Source organism: Camelus dromedarius, chromosome 12 (assembly GCF_036321535.1).
Source record: "Camelus dromedarius isolate mCamDro1 chromosome 12, mCamDro1.pat, whole genome shotgun sequence".
NCBI classification, from domain to species: Eukaryota; Metazoa; Chordata; class Mammalia; order Artiodactyla; family Camelidae; genus Camelus; species Camelus dromedarius.
The window spans coordinates 53,973-75,275 of NC_087447.1; the positions used below are offsets into that span (position 1 = coordinate 53,973).

The following is a 21,303-nucleotide window of genomic DNA, read 5'->3' on the forward strand; positions in this document are numbered from 1 at the left end:
ACCAGCGGCCCCACCCCGGCACCACTCCCGGCCTGCCCCGCGCGACGTGGCGCCGGCCGGAAATGAGTGAGCACTTCCGGCGGCCATCCCCGCGGCCCTAACACCCCGGCAGTACCGCTGTCCGCGTCTTCCCTCCGTCATGAAGGACGTACCCGGCTTCTTACAGCAGAGCCAGAGTTCCGGGCCCGGCCAAGCCGCCGTATGGCACCGTCTGGAGGAGCTCTACACGAAGAAGTGAGTGCCGAGCCGTGGGGACCCGGGACCCCGGGGGTAGGAGAGCGAGGCGGGGCGACGGGGGAGGCCGGGACTTTGATGGACTGAGGCCGCCCAGACCCGTGTGGGGAGAGTGGGGACAGGCTAGACCGAGGCGGTGCGCTGGGAACCCGGAAGGCAGGACCGAGGACGGAGAGAGTTGACAGCCCACAGACAGGGTTTTGGGGTCTAGGAGTCAGTGCCTTCCAGGCCGAAGGGCTTCGGAACTCCCCTACCTTCTGGTCTTACGGAAAGTGTTCGGGGCTGGCCTGTGATTGTAGCTTTTGATTCCAGTCAAACAAGGGGTCCGGCTGCCATACATTTTGTATAACAGATACCAGTGTCTTGTACTTAGCCTTGTCATAGTGTGACTGTATGTACAGTTATCTTTCTCAACAGTCTGGAACAGATGAACCAGAGACCAGTGCAGTTGTTTTTTATTTTTCCTTGTTGATTCTTCCTCTTGTTACACGCTGGAGTGCAACCACTTCACCCCTCTCCCATAGTCCCCACTTTTCATTGCATTTCACATTGGGCTTTGTGCCCCTAGAGAAATTTTAGAGTTTGGGTTTGTTAGGAAACAGGATAAATTTGAGAACAATTAAATTATCAATTGCTAAGCACCAGCCCCTTTTTAAGTGAATAGAATGAATTGCTAGCATTGGGTTAGCGACATTCTGAAGGGAAATACGCTTCTTGTAATACCTCCCTGTTAACAACCCTAGCCTAGCATAGTGCCTTCACATAGATATTTAATACGTGTTTTTGATGATGTTCAGCAGCCTACTGCTGTTAGCAATTTTTGAGAGAAAATTATTAGTGTTTGGCAAATAATTGCTTGTGTTGTGTAGCTCTTTGTATTTTACAAAGCGTTTTATTTGCATTCTTAAAAATTTGCTTTTGGTTTCAAATGTGCTGTTCTGTTGTTCTAGAGGTTTTCTGTATTAGCTCATTTAATCCTTCATCCTGTTCACAGGATGGAACAGAAGCTCAGATTAAGCTCCTTCCCTGAGATACTCAATTAATAAGTAGAAGAGCCAGGATTTCAGCTTAGATATATATGATTCCAAAGTTATTGTTTCCAGTCGAACCTCACGATAACCTTTTGAGGTAGTCCAGAAAGATGTTCTCCATTCTTTGCTGAGAGAACTGAGTCTTAACTGAGGTTAAATGATCTCAAGATGATATAACCATTGAGTAACAGAACCAGGAAAAGAACTCAGTTTTGTTAGCATCTGCTTTAGCATTCTTCTATTACACAGTAGAGACTGGTTAGTATTTGTTATTTGGTAAGATCATCAAGAGTGAAGATGTCTGTGACTTCTAGATCATAGGTCTTAAGAGCCTTGTGTTTTTCAGGTTGTGGCATCAACTGACACTTCAGGTTCTTGATTTTGTGCAAGACCCATGTTTTGCCCAAGGAGATGGTCTCATTAAGGTAAATGATTTGCCATGCTAAGTCTGAGTAAATGTGCTCAAGTACTTTTTAAAATAATACATGGACTTTATAATAATATATACATAATAATAAGTCCATTCATCAGTCACTTTGTGCCAGATACTGTTCTGAGTGCTTTACACATTTACTCCTCGTAACAACATTGGGAGATAAATACTACTGCTGTCCTGTTTTTTTGATGCAGAGGCAGACGCCAAGAGATTAAATGACTTGCCATAGGTCACAGCTAGTAAGTGTCAGAAGAGGATTAAAACACATTCTGGCTTTTTCTAAAATCTCAGCCTAAAATGCTATCTTTTAACATGCCCCGTATCTTATTGTTTATAGGTTTTCCTTTCCTTTTCTTCTTTTAGCACTGTACTCATGGAAAACTGTTATAATTGCCATCACTCCTTTTCCCTCTTCCCACTGCTTGCTTGCCCAAACACTTTGTCCTGGGCAACGTGGAAGATGTGCTTCACTTGAGGGCCGAAGGTTTGGAGGGGGACTACTACGTAATATCACGCTGCCTTTAGAATTTTGTCAAGAGAGAAACACTCCCTGCCCCACCCTTTCCCAGACCCCCTGACAGACTCCCACAGGTTTGTTCACTGGTAGCCTACTCTTTGAAGTATTTCCTGACATCTTTCTCTTTGATGCCTTTTTCTTGGATTCTGAATGAATCAGAGGTTGATACCTGCATTGGAACTGAAAGCTAGTTATGATGATAGTTTGAGTTATTTGCCCTGAATACGTTACTTCATATGTGTTCACAGTGAAGCTACCACCTTATTATCCCATCATCTGGGCTTCAAAGGTTTTTCTTATGGTTTGTATCCATCAGTTTGGCATTTTACTACTCAGAGGAACTTATAAGCATCTGTAAGCCTGCAGATTTTGCTGGACATGCTGTCTTCTTAATTATGTGGGAAAATGATAAATTAGAGCTGTCTTAATATTTGTTCCCTAAGGTTCTATATCATAGTGATGGATAATTTGTAAGTGTTCACCTCTATTCTTTGCTTTCTTATCTTTAAATCACTTTCTACTTATATCAAAATATTTCCTCAGCCTCGTGGTTGTGTGACATTTATTCAGGGCAGCAGATTTAAGTTTACTATTTCCTTGAACAAAATAAACCTTTAAAAATTGTTGGGACCCAGCCCTCATCACTTTCAGATTGATAATATTGCCAAAATTCAGTTATCAAGAAGGAAGAAAGGGAATTTTATTCAAGCCAAATTGAAGATTATAATGCAAGAGGCAGACTCTCAGAAAGCTTGGAAAACTGTTCCGCGTGTTAGGAAAGAGATTAAGCCCCAGTCAGATGCATAGTCGTGTACATTCTTGAGACAAAGGATAGTACATCAAAATGACGTACTGATATTTTACATAAAATTCATTAAAGATACGCAGTCCAGGAAGCACATACAAAGAGAGCAGCAAGTGTCCACGACCCCACAGCTTGGGAACAAATGCTGTTCCTTTAAGAAGTACATCATCAGGAAAAAGGGAAAAAATTGATCTTTAAGGAGGAGCAGAGCTTCTCACGTTGCTGACATGTGATGCAGATGCACGGTGCACGTGAGGGAGGGAGGGGAAAGGAGCGGGGAAGAGACGGAGGGAGGGTGCCCACAGAAACACAGAGAGAAGTTTATGTGTAGTTTTTCTCGTCCTACTTTAAAATATAAAATTTTTGTTTGTTTTTAATATATTTTATTTAACTTTAAGTTCATAGAGGTTAATTTTTTTAATGTGCTTTTTATTCCATCTGTAGTATTCATGAGCTTGCAATCACCAGAAATAATTTTCAATTAGTCCACTACACTTAGTGGACTTTGTGCCTAAGAGGGTTTTTTTTCTTTAGGTAATTTCATAAATTATAATAGGTATCAGAAAAGTTGAAATGTTTCCTCTTAATGAGGAAGATATCTTTTAAATAGTCCTCTATAATTAAAAAGCCGCTTACTTTAAATGGCTCTTTGCTGGGTGCCTGATTTAAATATCTAACTAGCTGCTATAGGGACATTATTTTCCCTGAGTTTTACTGACAAATAATTGACAATTAACATTGTAGAGTTTAATATATATGACATAGAGATTTGATACTTATATATGCAAAATGATTACCGCAAGTTTAGTTAACTTACATCACCTCACATAGTTACAGATTTTTCTGTCTTGTGGTGTGAACTTTTAGGATCTCATCTCTTAGCAACTTTCAGATATACCATACAGTATTGTTAACTGCAGTCACCACGCTGTACATTACACCCCCAGGCTTACTTATCTTATAACTGAAACTTTGTACATCTACCCGTTGACCACATTCACCCATTTTGTGCACCATTACCCCCACTTCTGGCAACCACCAATCTGTTTTCTGTTAGTATGAGTTCGTTTTTTTAGATTCACATATAAGTGAGATTAAACAGTACTTGTCTTTCTCTGTCTGACTTATTTTACTTAGCATAATGCCCTCAAGGTCCATGTTGTCACAAATGGTACGCTTTTCCCTTTTTATGGCTGAGTAATATTCCACTGTGCATATATTCACCACATTTTCTTTCACTGAGACATTTCTGTCTTCATCTCCCAGAGAAATTTTAGACTCCTCTTATCTGAAGTTGACCTCATCCAGAGGTTCCCTCTCCCAGCTTTACCCACAGTGGGCACTTCCTTTGCCCACCCAGTTACCCAGCCATAAGCTCAGAGGTCACTGTCTGTTCCCTTTCACTGACCTGCCCACATCTGAGCAAGTCTGGCTCAACTTACCCGCAGATCTCTCTCAGAGTCTCCGTCCATCCTCATTGCCATTGCTCCCTCATTTTCCCGTCTCAGCTGGTCTCTCCCTCTGCCTTTTCCCTTGCTATCCGCTCTGCCTCCGGTCATGTGTCTAAAATAGAAGTGTGGTCGTGTGTGCCCACTGGTTTAGCCTTGAATTTAGGACAGAGACCAAGCCCAGTGCCTCCCACTCTCTGTGTCCTTCAGAAGCACTTCTAAAACATAATGCAGTGCTTTTGTACACATTTATTCCTGTCTGAAATGTTCTCCCAACTGCCCCTCTCCCACATCAAATTTGTCCACTTCTCTAAATGCTCTTCCTTCCTTAAAACTTAGCTGTTACCATTTCTGACATCACCTTTGAAGCCTCTCCCTTTGGCTGATCCACCTATGTGCTTTTCTTCCTTGCTTTTAAACTCACAGTATTGCCATTTATTTGTTTACAAGTCTCTCTTCTCTACTAGAAGCTCCTCAAAAGCCCAGCTTTTGTCTTCCACGTTCTTTGTCTGGAGTACCTGGCAAAGAGCCTGAAAAGTGCTCAAGTGTTTGCTGAATGGCTGAGGTATTTGGTAATGGGACATAATTAATCTATAACCTTCTAACCTCTGTTAGATGAGTGAACCTTTCAAACTGACAGGCTGTTTTACTCAGAGTACTTTGCAGGTCAAATAGAGGAATTGGTCTTCAGGAGATTCTTATGGGGGAGGGTTCTATTCGCAAAGCCGGGTGGAGGAGGGGGCAAAAGAAATCCTAGCTTTCCTCAATAATTTATTGGTGATCATTTATGTGAACTTAGCAAGATGCAGTATGAGTCTCCTGTCATTCAGCAAACAATTACACAATGCCTACGACGTGACGGGCATCGTGGGAGTGTTCCAAGCCTTGCTTTTGCCAAATGGAAGGCAACCTATAATTACTCTCCATGTTTCGGTTCCACAGCTCTATGAAAATTTCATCAGTGAGTTTGAGCACAGGTAAAACTCTTTCGTCAGTTTTTGACTTTGAAAATGAATGCATTTATACTTGTTGACGCTCAAAGACTGGTGGTTTTTATTTCAGGGTGAATCCTTTGTCCCTGGTAGAAATCATTCTTCATGTAGTTAGACAGATGACTGGTGAGTCTCACTTTGTTTCATAAAGAAGGAGATCCTAATGGTAATTAAAATTATCTTAATGTATAAGTTAAATGAATTTTTGCATTTTGATAGAAAATATCAAATTCTAAGTTTTATATTTTGTGGTCTAACCCTTAAGATAATTCCACGTAAAAATGTCCTGGTTGGTAGAAGATCTGTAAAGATACTCTGTTGTTGGTTCTTCTGAGTTTGTTCTCTCTTTTCTAGATCCTAATGTGGCTCTTACTTTTTTGGAAAAGACTCGTGAGAAGGTAAATGTGAAGTTTGAGTCAGATTTTTTTTTAAAATGTGTGACTTATATTTGGTGCCTGCTCACTGTCCACACCTCTGGAGAGCAACATGTCTCTAGTCATGCAAGTTCAGTCAGTGTGCAGATGCCTTCCTTATTAGTCTGCTGCCCACACTTCTGAGGGTCCCTTGCTTCTGGTGTCTTTAGGTGAAAAGCAGTGATGAGGCGGTGATCCTGTGTAAAACCGCAATTGGAGCTCTGAAATTAAACATTGGGGACCTACAAGTTACAAAGGTGAGATCACTCTATTTCCCATGTAATTTTTTTTTTTAAATAATTTTAAATTACAGGAAAGTTGCAAAAATAGCACAAAGAACTCTCCTCTACCCTTACCTCAGATTTCCATCGTTAACATTTAACTGCTTGGCCCTGTCATTCTGTGTGTGTGTTTGTGTGTGAGTGTGTGGCTTTTTTTTTTTTAAATTTCAAAACCATTTAAGAGTCTGCTGCTGACAAGATGCCTGTTACCCTTAAGCAGAGAGTACTCCCCCATATGACCTCAGCACGTCCATCCAGCAGGAGCCCACACAGCCTCGGCTGGTCCACAGCATGTGGGTCCTCGATGACCAGGGCCAGCCTGCTCACCACTGACAGGTCATCTGCTGCTCCCCCGCCCTCTCTCTGCTTCCTGATCATTGTTGACATTCCTGCCTGTGTTTATGCCTTTCTGATTTTCATTTTGGTGTGACTTGGGGGGACAGGTGTGGATGTGGGTAGCAGACCGACTTATGTGGTCAGTCCACCCTGTTTAACCAGACTGACATGTGTTCATTTTGTTTCGGTTTGGTTTTGGGGTTTTTGGTAACTATAATATTAAAATATTGAGGGTAAGTGTTCGTGTTCTTTTTGCCCTTAAAAACATTACTTTTTATTGTTTCTTGTTGTTTCCCAGTCCTAGCCCACATGCATACTTATTGCATATTGTTCTGAAATATTTAGGGCGTACTGAAAGCTCTCAAACACCGTAAATGATGCTGTAATGGGCGTCCACATCCACAGCCAGCTTAGGACTGAAGCAGCGTAGCACACCGATGCCTCTGGGCCCTCAGACCCCATTCCCTCTGCACGCACTGCTGCTGCTTCCCTTCACGTGGGGAGGCTCTGAGCGACGCTTGGTATTGTTCTCACGTACCGGCGGGTGTTGGGGCTGAAACTCACGGTGTTGGGGCTGAAACTCACTGTGTTGAGAGGTGTAACTGGTTCCCTTTTACTGAAGGGATTCAGGTGATTTTCTTCTGTTACAAACATGCTGGTATCAGCATCTCTATGCCTGGTTCCTGGTGTACATGGGCAGAATCTCTCCAGGGTCTGTGCCTGGAGGTGAGACTACAGGTGTAAGGCATGTGCTCTCCACCTTTGCCAGATATTCCCAAATGCTTCTCTCAGGTGACTCACGCAGCACCTTGCAAGCTCCATGTCTTCAACGCTTGGTATCTTCTGACTGCTTAGTTCTTGCCGATCTGTTGAGATGACACGGTATTTCTTTGAAAGTTTAATTTACGTTTCTTGGTTACTGGTGATTTCTTGATTACTTTTGTAAATTGCCTTGTTCTTATCTTCTTTGGGCCCACTTCTCTGTGTTGCTTGTATTCTTTTGATTTGTAAGAGTTGTTTCTTGAGCTTTGGTTGTATTGCTCTGTGGTTTGTTTTGGATGAACTGAAGCTTTCCATTTTAATATGGTCAAATTCATCAGTTGGTGCGGCTTATACTTTTCACTTTGTCATATATTACTTCAAAAATGCGTTAAGTTAAAAAGAAAGGCTGTCTTGCTTCCTGTGTATAGGAAACAATCGAAGATGTGGAAGAAATGCTCAACAGCCTTCCTGGTGTGACGTCTGTTCACAGTCGTTTCTACGACCTCTCCAGTAAATACTATCAAACCACTGGAAACCACGCCTCCTACTACAAAGATGCTCTCCGGTTTCTGGGCTGCGTGGACATCAAGGATCTGCCAGGTAGCATGCCTTTAAGGTCTGTGTCACCGAGGAGCTCCTCACATGACACTGCAGCTGTGAGGTGCTGAGGCAGCAGGTCTCAGAAACCACTCACATGTGTTCATTCCCCTCAGAAGAAGGCCCGTGTGGCTGGAGGGTGGGGAGAGTGGTGTGAGCTTTAGTTTCTGTGTTGTTTTGTCTTCAGTGTTTAGTGCAGGTGAAAATGAGGCTCACTCCTCGGAACCCCTTTGCTGTTCTCTTTCTGGGTCTTTGTGAGAAGTACAGTGACATGAGTGCCCTGCGCCCTGTGCCTGGGCCCCTGGTTCTGAACACTGAAGTGCTAGACCTCGGGGAATGCACTGCACAAACCTTTCAAGGATTTGAGGGTGGAAAGAAAAGTGATTAGCGACTTTCAGGAAAAGTGCAAGGAATATGAGTTAAGAAAAAAAATTTTAGCCTATTTTAGATGTTTGTTCACAGTATACTGTTGAGCAGCTCCTAAAATTGTTAGTGCAATTTTAACTGCCACCTCTTAAGAAAAACATGTTACAAACAGTAACTAATGTGACCAAGAGAACAAAGGAACAGAAAGTAGGTTAATTCTAGTCAAAAGAGGCTAAGTGTGGTGACTCTACCCACAGCAGACAAGGGGTGTAAGAAACACTCCTCCAGGCCATAGGTAGGCTGAAAGTGTAAGTATAGTCACATAGGTTTAGGTACAAATAAATAACATCTTTCTCACAAAACTCGTATATGTGGTTCCAGGTATAATCTAAGTCAATCCAGTACTTTAAAAGAGATGACTAACGTTAGGGCTTTGTAATATAACCATTTCAGAGAATGTTCTCTTTACTTTTTTTTTAAAATGGAGGTACTGCAGTTTGAACCCAGGACCGTGTGCTAAGCACACACTCTACCTCTGAGCTATACCCTGCTCACCTCCCCCACCCCCACCCCTGTTTCTTTACTTTTTACTTGAGATTTCTGAAGCCAAACAGGACTGATTCTTGGAACTGGGATGTGTTGTTGCCGTAGTGTCCGAGCAGCAGGAGAGAGCTTTCACGCTGGGACTGGCAGGACTTCTCGGCGAGGGAGTTTTTAACTTTGGAGAACTCGTAAGTGGGCCCGGGGCGCAGATTCCTTAACAAAGGGGAGACTGAATTTTTTTTGTCAGCTCATCATCTCCATCCTCACAGCTCATGCACCCGGTACTGGAATCGCTGAGGAACACTGACCGACAGTGGCTGATTGACACCCTTTACGCCTTTAACAGCGGCAATGTGGAGAGGTTCCAGATTTTAAAGACCGCCTGGGGCCAGCAGGTGAGTCCTGGGCAGGGCTGGCTGGCCACTCCCTAGAGCGGGCTCTCGTGCAGCTGTGGCCTGTCCACTCATCTTTCCACACCCTGGGCCTGGGCACAAGGGGAGACTAGATAGGTGCTCCTGCTCTCCTAGAGCAGGTGGTTAAGGAGCTAACTGCTTACAGTCGTAGCTCAGCTGCTGTAGCAGTGCCCAGGGCTACAGACTGACAGAGCTTCATCTGTGCTGGGTGGAGGGTATCCCAAAGGCTTCCCGGAAGGATGCTCTGTGTTTGACCTCGGTAGTGAGTGGGAAGAGCATGTTTAGCAGAGGAGGAGGGGCTCTCAGCACATTGGTGAACTGACGTTGGGCCGTGAGGTGAGAGTGAGTGAGTGATGGTGGGAAGACCATGGGGTTGGGAGGGGGCAGTGCACTGGTGGAGAGGGGAGAGTGGTCAGTTCAGGATGAGGGTCAGTGTGGGAGGGTCACTGCTGAGGGGGTCAGCATGGGGGAGGAGTGGTCTCGGGGAGGGTCAGTGTGGAGGAGAGGGATCAGCATGGATGGGCGGTCATTGTGGGGATGGTCAGCAGGAGAGGGTGCTGGGCGAGGAGAGGGAAGGGGCCTGTGTTGAGTGGGGATAATGGAGGAGAGAACTTAACAAGGTCTTGAACTTTAATAGTAAGTTTATTCTTTTTAAAAAATTTCTTTATTGGAGTACAGTTGATTTACAGTGTTCTAAGTATACAGCAGTGATTCAGTTATATATACATATAAAGTTTATTCTTTTTAAATGAAATTATTAGAAGCAAATATTAATAAAATGTTATTGGTGATAGAAATTATGATTGTGTTATTGTTTTTGTACTTTTCTGGAACTTTCCATTTTCTCAAAGTTCAGGAAAAACTTGTAGGAGTCACACGTAATGGCACAGAATAGATAATAATTGTGAAGAGGCAGAAAGCAGATCCAGCCAAACTTAAGGAGTCTGTGTGTGGATATTTCAAAGAGAAAAATGCCACTCAGAAAGAAAGGTGGTTCATCATGGAGGTTTAAAGAAAAAAAAGAACTTCAGGGCGCTGGCCAGCAGTATCTGTGCAGACCACAAGAGCTCATTTGGGGGCCCCTTGTGAAGAACTGACTCGTCCACAGCCTGTGGCAGCAGCGTCACTGTTGGGGCTGCTGAACAGCTGAGTCAGGGACGCCACTCTCCACAGTTTAGTTCTGTGCTCAGCAAATAGCCTTTTGATCCCCTGCAAGGAGACTAGACAGGTTATGCAGGAGGCGTGCTCCCGTCCTCACGACAGTGCTCCTCTTTCTGAAAAATTAATGACTTGTTCTTTCAGTTGAGAACAAGTCTTGCAACTGAAGGAGTGTGTTCCTCAGAGGCCCTTAGACACCGGGCTGATGGTGCGGGCAGTGCACCCGGATGTGCTCGGTGTCAGCTGTGCCCTCCCTGCCCTTCCTTGTGCCAAGAGTCTTCCTGAAACACCTGCACCTGCGGTCTTGCCCCTGGTGTTGGTGACAGTAGTACAAATCTTACCTTGTCAGTTCCTTGCCTTGGAAAGTTCTTTGGCCTTCAGCTCAGCGCTCTTCTAATGATTTCCTGAGAAAAGTGAAGTGCAAGTCGCTTGAAGCTAATAATGAGCCCTGGTGACCTAAAGTGTAAAAGTGTTCGGAGCTGCCCAGTTTCTTTTCGTTCAGTTGACTATTTTAGGAAGAATGTCAAAGCCCAGGTTAGGTAACTGATGTCTTTTTACTTTACAGCCTGATTTAGCAGCCAACGAAGCCCAGCTTCTGAGGAAAATTCAGTTGTTGTGCCTTATGGAGGTAAGCAGGCAACCAGGAGGTACTTTGTGATCCAAGGCCCTGCAGGTGAGCCTGTCAGGTCCTGCAGACTTGCATGGCCCTCCGGAGCGCAGCTGCAGCTGTGGCGGTAGTTCTGACCCGCCCCTTCTCCACCACCTCTCTTCTTCCTCTGCCACCACTTGCCTTTTTCAGTTTGTGTTTGGGTCTCAGCTTAGATGGCCTCCTCAGAGAGAGATTCCCTGACCGTCTGTGCTGAACGGGCTGCCATTTCATTGCACTTTCCATTCTTTGTCTACATGCTCATCTAAAATTCCAGCTTCTGGAGAAAGGGGACCTTGTGTTTCTGGTTCACCCTGGTGCTCCCAGCTCCAAGTGCCGCCCTGGCACACGGCAGCCTCAAGTACTCACTCGGGAAATGAGTCACGACTGCTGCACAAGCCTGCCGTGAAGCTTATTTCATCTTCTCATCTAGGAGTCAGAAGCTGGTTCTTAGTTAGATAAGATACATGACTAATATTAAGAAAATTTTGGTGTGTGAGATACTGACAAGATCTATATTTTCAGAGCAAGTATTGACAAAAGTATCCTCATCAATCAGTTCTCTGACAGTTTTTTTGGAAAAATAGTGAATAAACAAAAATTTTTTTCAGATGACTTTCACACGACCTGCCAATCATAGACAACTCACTTTTGAAGAAATTGCCAAAAGCGCTAAAATCACCGTGAACGAGGTGCGTTCTTAGACTTGGGATGTCGCAGCAGTAAAGCTGCCCCCGCAGGGTCAGGACTCTTGTGTGAGTTCTGTGAGTGCCTCGTTCCCCATATGTCAGAGCGGCGGGGTCACAGGTGCGTGCGTGCTGGCATTAGGGTGTCTTGCACGAGCCCCTGTCTGCACAGGTGGAGTTGCTGGTGATGAAGGCGCTCTCAGTGGGGCTGGTGAAAGGCAGCATTGACGAGGTGGATAAGCGCGTTCACATGACCTGGGTGCAGCCCCGCGTGTTGGATTTACAACAGGTGATGTGCTTAAAATACAGAGTTCACTGTTGCGGGTGTTTTGGATTGTATCTTGCTGTCTTAGTTTCATTTGGGTGGAAGCCATTTAGGAAGAAAGCATTATTAGACAAGAGATTTCAGAGAATGAATTACTGCTATAGGGACTAAGGGCTTTTCAAAGAACCTAACTTAATGCAAGCCTGGGATTTGAACCCTGCATTTAGAGCTTCTTGTGGCAACAATGCTGTTTGTGCTGATGATGGCTTTTAATCTTAAAATTGGTACCCTGATCAAATATGTTCCTGGTTCTGTGGTTTGATCTCAAATCCATCTTGTTTATATTTGCTGGAAATTTAATCCTGTGGATTTCCCCCCATTCTTGCCTGTTTTCTTTCATAAAAGTTTTTTTTAAATGTCCTTCGGATAAGAATTGACTGGAATAATCCCATCTCACGCACCCCACTGCTCCCCGAGCTGTGATGTCCTTTTTGTTAATACTGCCCTAAAGAATTAGTTGGAAATTTAGTGCTGCTCTTGTCAGGTGCTGATTCCCAAGTGCCTTAATGTGCCTGTGGTCCTGGTTTGCACTCAGATCAAGGGGATGAAGGACCGTCTGGAGTTCTGGTGCACCGACGTGAAGAGCATGGAGATGCTGGTGGAGCACCAGGCCCACGACATCCTCACCTAGTCTCCTGGCCATGACCTGTCTGTGGAGACGTGTTTCATGGCCGATGAATCTGGCAGTTGAGAAGATCTGCGTTCGGTTGGGGGTGGGGGTTGGGATTCAGTCTGGAGTAGAGACTGTTCTTCTTGTTCTGAAAGCAGGACCGTCATTTATGGGGGGCCCAGCCACAGCCAGAAGCCTCCTTTGTGGATGTCACTGTAGCCTGCAGTGGGAAGGGGTCACTGGGTCTCGGGTGATGAGGCAGGCAGGAGTGTGTGGGTGCCCCTAGGAGGCAGAAGGAGTAGCCCTAGTGTGGAGAGTGCCCACTCCAGGGCTGGTCACCACATCCACCTGTGTGAACATCTTTTCCAGTGTGGTTTGAGTATGTGTCTGTAATAAATGCCTTGCTCTGTGCTTTTTGGGGTTCTGTTTTCTTAGGCTTAGCTTCCAGGTCAGCGGGGGATGGCACCTAGGGAGGGCTTGGTGGAAATTTGGCCTGGGTTCCCTGCTCCTCTACCCTGAGGGAAGGGCAGCCGTGCCCACTGGGGACAAGGGCAGAGCCAGCACAGAGGGCAGTGGGCACGGCCGCCAAGGACATGAGTCCTGTCCTAGTCGTCACTCAGAGAGACGCAATGTCTGTTCCCTCTGACAGAGTCCGCCACCCAGCCAACAGCCTCTGTGCCCGAGTGCCCAGTGCTGACTGGAGCCAGCCCTCAGACCGCCCAGTGCTGGGCATTGGGGCAGAGGGTGCACATACACAAAGAATTACCAAGAGAATGTTAGGTGGAAGGAGGGGTTTAATACAATCTGATCTGAGCCTGGAGCAGCGGTGGTAGTGCCTTCACGCCACGGAGCTCCTCTTGTAGTTCTCCATATGGAACAGCACCCAGCCCGCGGGGAGCAGGAAGCTGAGGAACATTGCAGAGAGCCCGACGGCCTGCTCCTGGGTGAGGAAGCGCACATGAGTCCACTAGGCCCAGGCTGACCGCCTCTGTCCCTGGGTCCTGCTGGAGCAGCAGTGGAGAATTAGACAGACTGCCCTGCCCCTCAGCTCCTGTTGGACCGTGGGCCCAGCCAGGTTCACTCCGTTAACGCAGACTTCTCCCGAGTCAGGTGGGGACAGCCTGTGAGCAGTGACCGCTGACCGCGGTCGTGAGAGGACAGCCTGTGCGGAGACCGGGGTGAGCAGCCTTGGGGTCCAGTCTCTGAGTCGGGCCTCTCATCACAGCCCCACCCACCTGCCCAGAGCCTGCCTGGCTGCCTGTGCCGTGACCTAGAACTCCTTTCACCAGGCAGGGTGTACACCCTCCCTTCTGGTTACCTGCCGACGTGTGTGGTCAGGTGTAGTGTTAAGTTACTTGTCACAAGTTTGGGGCCCTTTCTTGGGTCTGGGTGGAGGCGGTGGAACGCCCTACGCTGAGTGTGTGCAGGTGTGCGAGGCCATCCCACCGGGACCCCCGCGCAGTCAGTGGCTGCACTCAGAGCCAGGCTGTATTTCACCGTCATTGTTTCCTCCTGAAACAGCCCAGACCAGTCGCCCCTCCCCTTCCTCCAAGTGACTCGGACACCAAGATGAAGGCCAGTCCTTCCTTTAGACTTTCACTCTCAGAGGTTTAAAAGCGATGTTGGCCTAGAACAGGGACCATAGGCTGGCTTCAGATCTAGGCTTACGACCTTGGGCAGGTGACCTTCTAGACCCTGGTTTATTTATGCTTGAAACAGATGTTGAGCTCTTCTGGAGCCTGAGGGTCACAGGTTTACATTTTCGCCTGTGCTCTCACTGACCCTCAAAGCATCCCACTCTCTGCCTTTAATGGGTGGTGAAGCTGGAGGGTCCACTGAGCGCCCTCCAAGGTCAGCTGTTAGCACCCGCCATTTGCCAGAAGGCAAGTAGGGGCCTGAGAATGGAGAGCCCCCCACCCCTGCTGACTCTGCAGGCTGCTTTGGGGCCTGGCCTGCAGGCGGCAGCTGCAGAGACCCTTTCCTGGACTTGGGACACTTCCGGCCAAAGGACTGAGACCCAGCACTAGGATCCCCTCTACAGGCAGCCCTGGAAGGACGCCCTCTCCCCTTCTGTGTCCTCCCTTAAACCCACCTCATCCTGAGCACATTTCAGGACTGCCCACTCCCCCTGCCCAGGTCGGGGGCCGCCTCCCACCCCCTCACCTCCCCACTCCCCCCCACCCCACCCCTGCTGCCTTGGGGGTACTGACCTTTGGGGAAGTGGGAGTTCTGGCTGGCTTGGCAGAGATGTGCGCCTTGGGAACCACCCAGCCCCTCAGGGGGGCTTGCAGCAGCCTGGTGGTGGGGGCCAACCTCAGCATGGTGTTGGGCCGAGCTCCTCCCTAGCCAAGTGAAGTTCCAAGTGTCCGCCCGGCGTGTCCTCTGCTCGCTTGCTTGTTGGGGCTTTTTATAGCTCGAGGAGGCAGCCGCAGCTGTCCCCTCCTGTCACAGGGTTGGCAGAAGGGAGCCTGCTTGGAACTGGGAAAGAGGAGGCCTCAGACCAGCGGCCTCCAGGCCCAGCCCCTGGTGTGGCCCCAGGGGCTTCGAGCCCCCCTGAAGCGCAGGTTTGGCCCTCATGGAAAGGGCTTTCACTTCTTTGTAGGAGAGGACTCAGTAAAGGTTCAAGACCAGGGAAGCTGGGTCTGAGAAGGCAAGAGAGGCAAGTGACATGATTTAAGAGCTGACTAAATACTGGAGGTGTCAATAGGCAGTACCACACAGAGCTGCTTGAAAACCCCCTAACCTGGGGGTTCCTAACCTTAACTCCTGGGGCAGCCCTGCTCCACCTGGGCACAGCCTGTAGCCGGTCTGAGCAGCCTGTTCCTGGGGTGGTGGGCTGTGCCGGCGCAGAGGGGAAGAAGTTCAGCAGACACCTGGGTCTCTGCTCCTGGGCCCGCGTGTCGGTCAAGGCACCCAGGGCCAGATGTGCCTGGCCAGCTGCCTGCCGGACCCCAGGAAGTCACCCCAGCCCTGCCCGCACACCAGCCTGGTGTGAGCTGGAGGCCCTGTTCTCTTACTTCTGCAGACATTCCCTCCCGCAGCAAACATCTGTTAGTCAAGTCATTTTCCTGCGCTCTCCAAGGCTTTCACTTCTCTCTGTGCAGACATCCCCCCACCCGCAGCAGTGAGTTCCTGAGAGAATGGAAGTGACCAGAAAGGACCACTGCCTGACCTGGTCACTGTGCAGAAGGCAGTGGGCCTGCCTGTGCTGCCCCAGACAGCCGAACCCTAACCCGAACCCTGTGTCCCCAGACCCCCTCCTGCCAGATGCCAAAGGCTGGTCCCCAGCTGCTTCTGTTCTCCTTGGCCATCCTGCTTCTGCCACCTCGTCCAAACCCTCTCTGACCTCTGGCAGCCCCAGGACCTTTGCTGCCTCCCCACCCACCGTCTCTGGGTCTGTCCAGCCTTGGCAACCCCAGTGGCTCCTTGTCAGTCATGGTATTTGGGCTATGTTGACATGAACCTTCATCAACACCTGTGGGTGAATTCCCGAGGCCTGCCTGGCATGTGTCCTCCACGCTTTCCCCTCCCAGCTGTTCAGGACAGATGTCTGAGCGCCAGCCTTCAGCTCTGCACTCACATCCAGTGGTGCTCACACCCTGCACCCAGTCCACCAACATCGCACCCCACAGAACCCACTCCCCATCCTCCCCAAGTCCAGCCTCTACAGCTGCTCCACCCGGCAGCCAGGACAGTCCTCCTAGAACACTTGGCGCTGCCCCTGCCCAGTGCTCCCCACAGGCTCCTGTCACTTCCTTTCCGTGGCCCCCAGGCAGGGGGCCCTGACCACTGCCACCTTGCCTCTCACCTGCTCCCCCTGTATCTGCGCACGTGCTGGCCCCTGCCTTGTCCCAGACGTGCCACTCCCGCCCTGCGCTGCTGCCTTCGCAGGAGACTTTCCGCCTGTTTCCTTTTGTTTTCAGATCGTTCAGGCCCTGATCAAGTGACATCTCAGATGTGCCTCGTAGCTGATATGACACCCCACGAGGGCAGGGACTGGTGTGTCCTCCAGTCAGTGTGGGATGGAGGTGGAGGTGGACGGATGGGTGGGCAGTGCAGGGTGGGTGGAGATTCAGGTTAGACTGAAGGGAGACAGATTGAGTCAGATATGACAGGAGGCACAGGATCACAGCCCATCGTCAGAATGACCTGAAAGGTTGACATTAACAGTGATAAAGGCCACAGCCCAGAGCGTGCTCTTCAGCTCTCCAGACCAGGTCGGCGTGGCTGTGAGGAGCAGAGCAGCGGCAGGACATCTGACCACGTCGGTCCTAAGCCCCCCGACTCAACCATGGTCTCCGTCCTCCTGAGGGACGATCACATCCCGTCAGTCTGGGTGGAAATGGTGATTGGTGATGTGACTACATTCCAAGAGGAACATCATTTTACTTTCGTTCTTCCCTGGAAACCACACTTGTTCCAAATGTGGGGCTCGCTTCTGGGCTCCGTGCCCTTCCTCTCAAGGCCCTGGCCTGACCGCCTTCCTGAGACTTGGTTTCCCAGGGAGGAGCCAAGTCCTGGGAGGCCGCAGGAGGGAGTGTGTCCTAAATGTTATCTCCAGCAGCACTGGGCCCCAGTGCCAGCCTCAGGCTGTGGGGGGCTCTGCCCCTCCTCTGGAATAATCCCTTCCGCCTGAACCTTTAATTATAGCTGTGGGGTCCAGCTGCGGATAAGACTGACTCAGGACCAGTCACCCAGTCTAGGAAGTTCCTTCTTTCACAGATAAGACCTCCTGCCCCACCGCCCAGGCCTGGCTCCACCCTTCCCAGCTTGAGAGGGGTGGGGGTGCAGGCAGTTGAGGAGGGGGGCAGCAGAGTGCCCACCGCGCTCTGGGAGTCCGCTCCAGGCTTCCAAGCAAGTCCCTGTGCTGGACAGTGTGATGCCCTCCGTGAGGACCAGGGCAGAGGAGCTGGGGGCTTGCAAGCCTCTCCTCCAGCCTGGATGGCCACACCAGCTCCAGCCCCTTCCTATCCACCTCCCACAGCCCTCTGACCTTCCAAACTTTCCAAGCACAAACCTGCCCTTGCTCTCTGTCCACGCAGCTTCTGAGGCTCCTACCACCTGTGGCAATAAGCAACTGGCCTCACCCTAGCTTGGGTTTAGTCCCCAGCACCAGCTCTTCAAACCAAACCCTGTGCAGATCCCTGCTGCCCTAACCCACACGAGGCTGCTGGGGGTGGGAGAGGCCTGGCTCAGCCTCTCTCTTCATAGCCAAGGCCATGCTAGCCCCCTGCAGAGTGCAGCCCTGTGTCCTGGACCCTCCTCCTCTCCTGAAAGAAAAACGGTGTGCCCCACAGAGAAAGTGGTGGTGGTCACATTGAACAAGGGAGTAAAAGGCCCTGGGGATGCAGAGTGGGACGAGGGCTCCTGGAACAGCTGAGTAAACTGGGGCATGGAGAGGGAGCAGGGCCCTGGGCTCAGGGCCTATTCTGGCCTGTCCTGGACGAGGGTGGCATCAGGAAAAGCTCTGGGGCTCTGGTGGACAGAAGTAACCCTCCTTCCTCCCCTGCCCTTATCTATCAGTCTCGATCTGATCTAGAGCTACATCTGTCCCTCCTGCCCCTGGGTAGGGAGGTGGGGGCACCGTGCTCACCCTCCCTTGCAAAGCTACAAGGCCACCTGGAAGGTCTGGGGTGGACACATGGCACCACCCTGTGTCCACACTTGGAACTGCAGGAGCTGTTGAAGAAAGACACTGACGGTGGAACACAGTCCTCTGCGGCAGTTCTGGCATCAAGGACCCAGAAAAAATGCACACGAAGGCAAACATTTGCATCTAATTTTTGTCGCATTGGAAATCTGTTTTCATCACATAAAACAGTTTCTCAAGGTGTGGTCTCTGGAGCAGCAGCATCGTCTGGGAACTTGTTAGAAATCAGTCAGAAATTCTGGGGTGGTCCCAAGTGTCCATTACAACAAGCTCCCCCACCTGGGAATTCTGATGCACGATCAAGTTTGAGAACCATTTTTATGCCATATAAAAACTCTGTGCTTTATAACTTCATTCAAAACCAAATGACCACTTCTAGAAAAATCAAACTCAGCCCTTCCTTTAATTTTCAAAAACACTTCCACTTAGTATTTCTCAGGGTTAGCAGAATCCACAGAAACTGGGGCTCCCGGGTAGAGACTGTGTGAGAGGCCTGTCCTTCCTCGCCCCACCTGCTCTGCGCTCCCCTCCTCTGAGCTCAGCTTCTGCCCAGGCCCTCTTCGCATGGAACGTGCCCACAGAGGTGCCAGTCAACAGTCAGGGCGTCTTCACAGCCCGGCAGTTTTGTTGGTGTGATGGTTAATTTTATGTGTCAGCTTGGCTGGGCCAGACGGTCAGTCAGACGTTACTCTGGGTGAATCTGTGAGAGTGCTTCTGGAGGAGATTAATACTTGAATTGGTGGACTGGGTAAAGCAGACTGCTCTCCACAGTGTAGGGGGCCTCACTCAACTGGAGGACTGGATAGAATAGAAAGTTTGACCCTCGCAAGAGTAAGGACTCTCCTCGCCTGACGGCTTCACCTGGGACGTGGGCCCTCGGACTCAGCTGAAACACCAAGCCCTTGCAGGGCTCGAGGCTGCCCGCTTTCTGGCCGGAGCTGCCCCACCAGGTGTCCCGCCAGCCACAGGTCTTGGGACTTCTCAGCCTCTGTGCTTCTGCGAGCCATTCCTTGTAACAGACCTGTATCTGTCTATACCTGTATCCTGCCAGCTCTGTTTCTCAGAGAACCCTGACTGATACAGTCGCATGGTACACTTGTCACAGTTGATGAACCAGCGTCAATACATCCGTATTAAGTAAGTAAAGTCCATACTTTACTCAGACTCCCTCGTTTCCCTCTAATGTCCTTCTCCTATTCCAGGACCCCCTCCCAGGGCCCCACACAGCAGTAAGTCATCACATCTCCTTAGGCTCCTAAGGCTGGACAGCTTCTCAGACTGCCCTTGTTTCTGACGACGTGGACAGTTTTGAAGAAAGCTATTCAGGTGTTTCACAGGGAACCCCCTCCTGGAATCTGCCTTCTGTTTTCCCCATGGTTCTCCGGGTGTGAGGTTTGGAAAGACAACCGCAGGGGTGAACGTCCTCCTCGTCACACCCCATCGAGGGCACAGACTGCCAGTGCGGCCTGTCAGTGACGTTCACCTTCATCTCCTGGCTGAGGTCGGCTTTGTCAGGTGTTCACTGTGAAGTCACCCTTTCTTTCCCCCTTCCACCCTGCACGTTGGGAGGAGGTCCCTGCGCACAGGCTGCTCTCGAGGGCTGCAGAGCTCTGCTCCAGCACCTTGGGTCTGGGGTGTCCACATAAAGCATTCGGGACTCTTTTGCTTGGGAGATTTGCTTGCACTTATGATTATTCGTTATTTCACCCATGACTCACTTACTCGTTTATTATTTACTCAGTGCTTTGTACCACTGTGGACTCGTGGGTGTTTGTTTTCCCCTTGGACTATAATCGTTGCTGCTTTGCCTCTTGCTCTGCGTTTCCAGGCTTGGTGCTGGGAGTTCTTTCTTTTGGCTCCTGTGTCCCTTTGGAGCACCTTTTTCCTTGCGGAGTTTTTGTTTGTTCGTTTGTTTTGAGCACTTTCTCACTTGCTGGCACTATAAAGTGCTCACCTTACATATTTTCTGCCCCAGTCCTAAAAGAGCCAAGAAACCCTGGTCCCTTTTATTGGTGAATGGCACGAGAAACCAAGATCTGGGCGGATACACAGCATTATGCACCTGTCAAATTCATAGAACTTTACAACACAAAGAGGAACATTAATGTATACAAGTTTAAAATATCATGTAGGATGTCAGGGAATCCCAGGACTAATGCAGTATGTCACCAAAGAATCTAACCACATTACAAATATATGAAACCATCTCAGGGAAGGGAGTGGGGGAAAGTTGCTGACCTAAGTAACTTCGAAAATGAGTGGAGTCTATAAGGGTAAAGACAAAAGAAACTGCAGAAAAGTACTGTCCCCTAGTGTACAAAGTAGCTTCCCGTGGGGGAAAGTGTGTGTATGTTTATATATGTGTTTATATACCAGTTATACAAAATAAACAGATAATTTATATATACAATGTATATATATGAGTGTGCTTATGTGTATAACCGGTGCATGCGGTAACAGAAGGCCAGCTCAGCCGAAGTGTGGCTGAGTAGACACTGCTAGCAGTGCCCTGGGGTCCCTGCTCTGTCCTCCTGACACCTGGCTGGACTACCTTTCCCACTTTTCCTGCTGTTGGGATTGGCATGTGATTCTGAGAGGAAGTGACAGGTACAACTTCCTGATCTGAAGATGAAAACTTTCATGCATCAGGTTGTTTTTTTAGAGCACTCTTCATAGTAGGGGGAAATGGGAATAATCCAATTTTTGTTAAGCCCCTGCTTAAATCACTGGTACACCTCTACCATGGAGAGCAACGATCATGGTAAAAAGGGTGAGGTCCGTCCATGTGTGCTAACACGAAGAGATGTCCAGAACATGATGGTTATTAAATGAACCAACTAAGTTAAAAAGCATCGTAACAGACCCACACGATGGGATGCTACTCGGCAGTGAACAGGAACGAACTACCAAGACACACGACCATGTGGAGGAGTCTGGCACACGTTATGCTGAGTGAGAGCCCGGGCTCAGAAACTACGTGCTGTCTCCAGCGCTGGCCAGCTGCGGCCTGTGAGTCAAATCCAGCCCACGTTTTGTTTTTGTGTGGCCTGTGGG

At 48.9% G+C, this 21,303-nt stretch overlaps 2 protein-coding genes across 3 annotated transcripts; one reads left to right on the forward strand and one right to left on the reverse strand.

The window, feature by feature from the left end:
- The first annotated feature begins 59 nt into the window (after positions 1–59).
- Positions 60–13,010, forward strand: PSMD13 (proteasome 26S subunit, non-ATPase 13). 2 transcript variants are annotated; one of them, XM_010999549.3, is made up of 13 exons: positions 60–234; positions 1,612–1,690; positions 5,414–5,448; positions 5,534–5,589; positions 5,818–5,861; positions 6,047–6,133; positions 7,684–7,855; positions 8,870–8,949; positions 9,031–9,156; positions 10,898–10,960; positions 11,590–11,670; positions 11,837–11,953; positions 12,525–13,010. In XM_010999549.3, the coding sequence occupies exons 1-13, from the start codon at positions 140–142 to the stop codon at positions 12,618–12,620; spliced, it is 1,131 nt and encodes a 376-aa protein (XP_010997851.1). In that variant the 5' UTR covers positions 60–139; the 3' UTR covers positions 12,621–13,010. The 2 variants fall into 2 exon arrangements, with proteins under 2 accessions (XP_010997851.1, XP_031304363.1); XM_031448503.2 differs by having other exon boundaries at positions 66–234; positions 12,474–13,010.
- Positions 13,011–13,375: 365 nt separating this feature from the next.
- LOC116152100 (cytochrome c oxidase subunit 8B, mitochondrial) lies at positions 13,376–15,011 on the reverse strand. Its single transcript, XM_064491894.1, has 2 exons — positions 14,810–15,011; positions 13,376–13,539 (listed from the first exon to the last, which is right to left on the reverse strand). Exons 1-2 carry the CDS (start codon positions 14,918–14,920, stop codon positions 13,438–13,440), a joined length of 213 nt encoding a protein of 70 aa, XP_064347964.1. The 5' UTR covers positions 14,921–15,011; the 3' UTR covers positions 13,376–13,437.
- Positions 15,012–21,303: the final 6,292 nt, after the last annotated feature.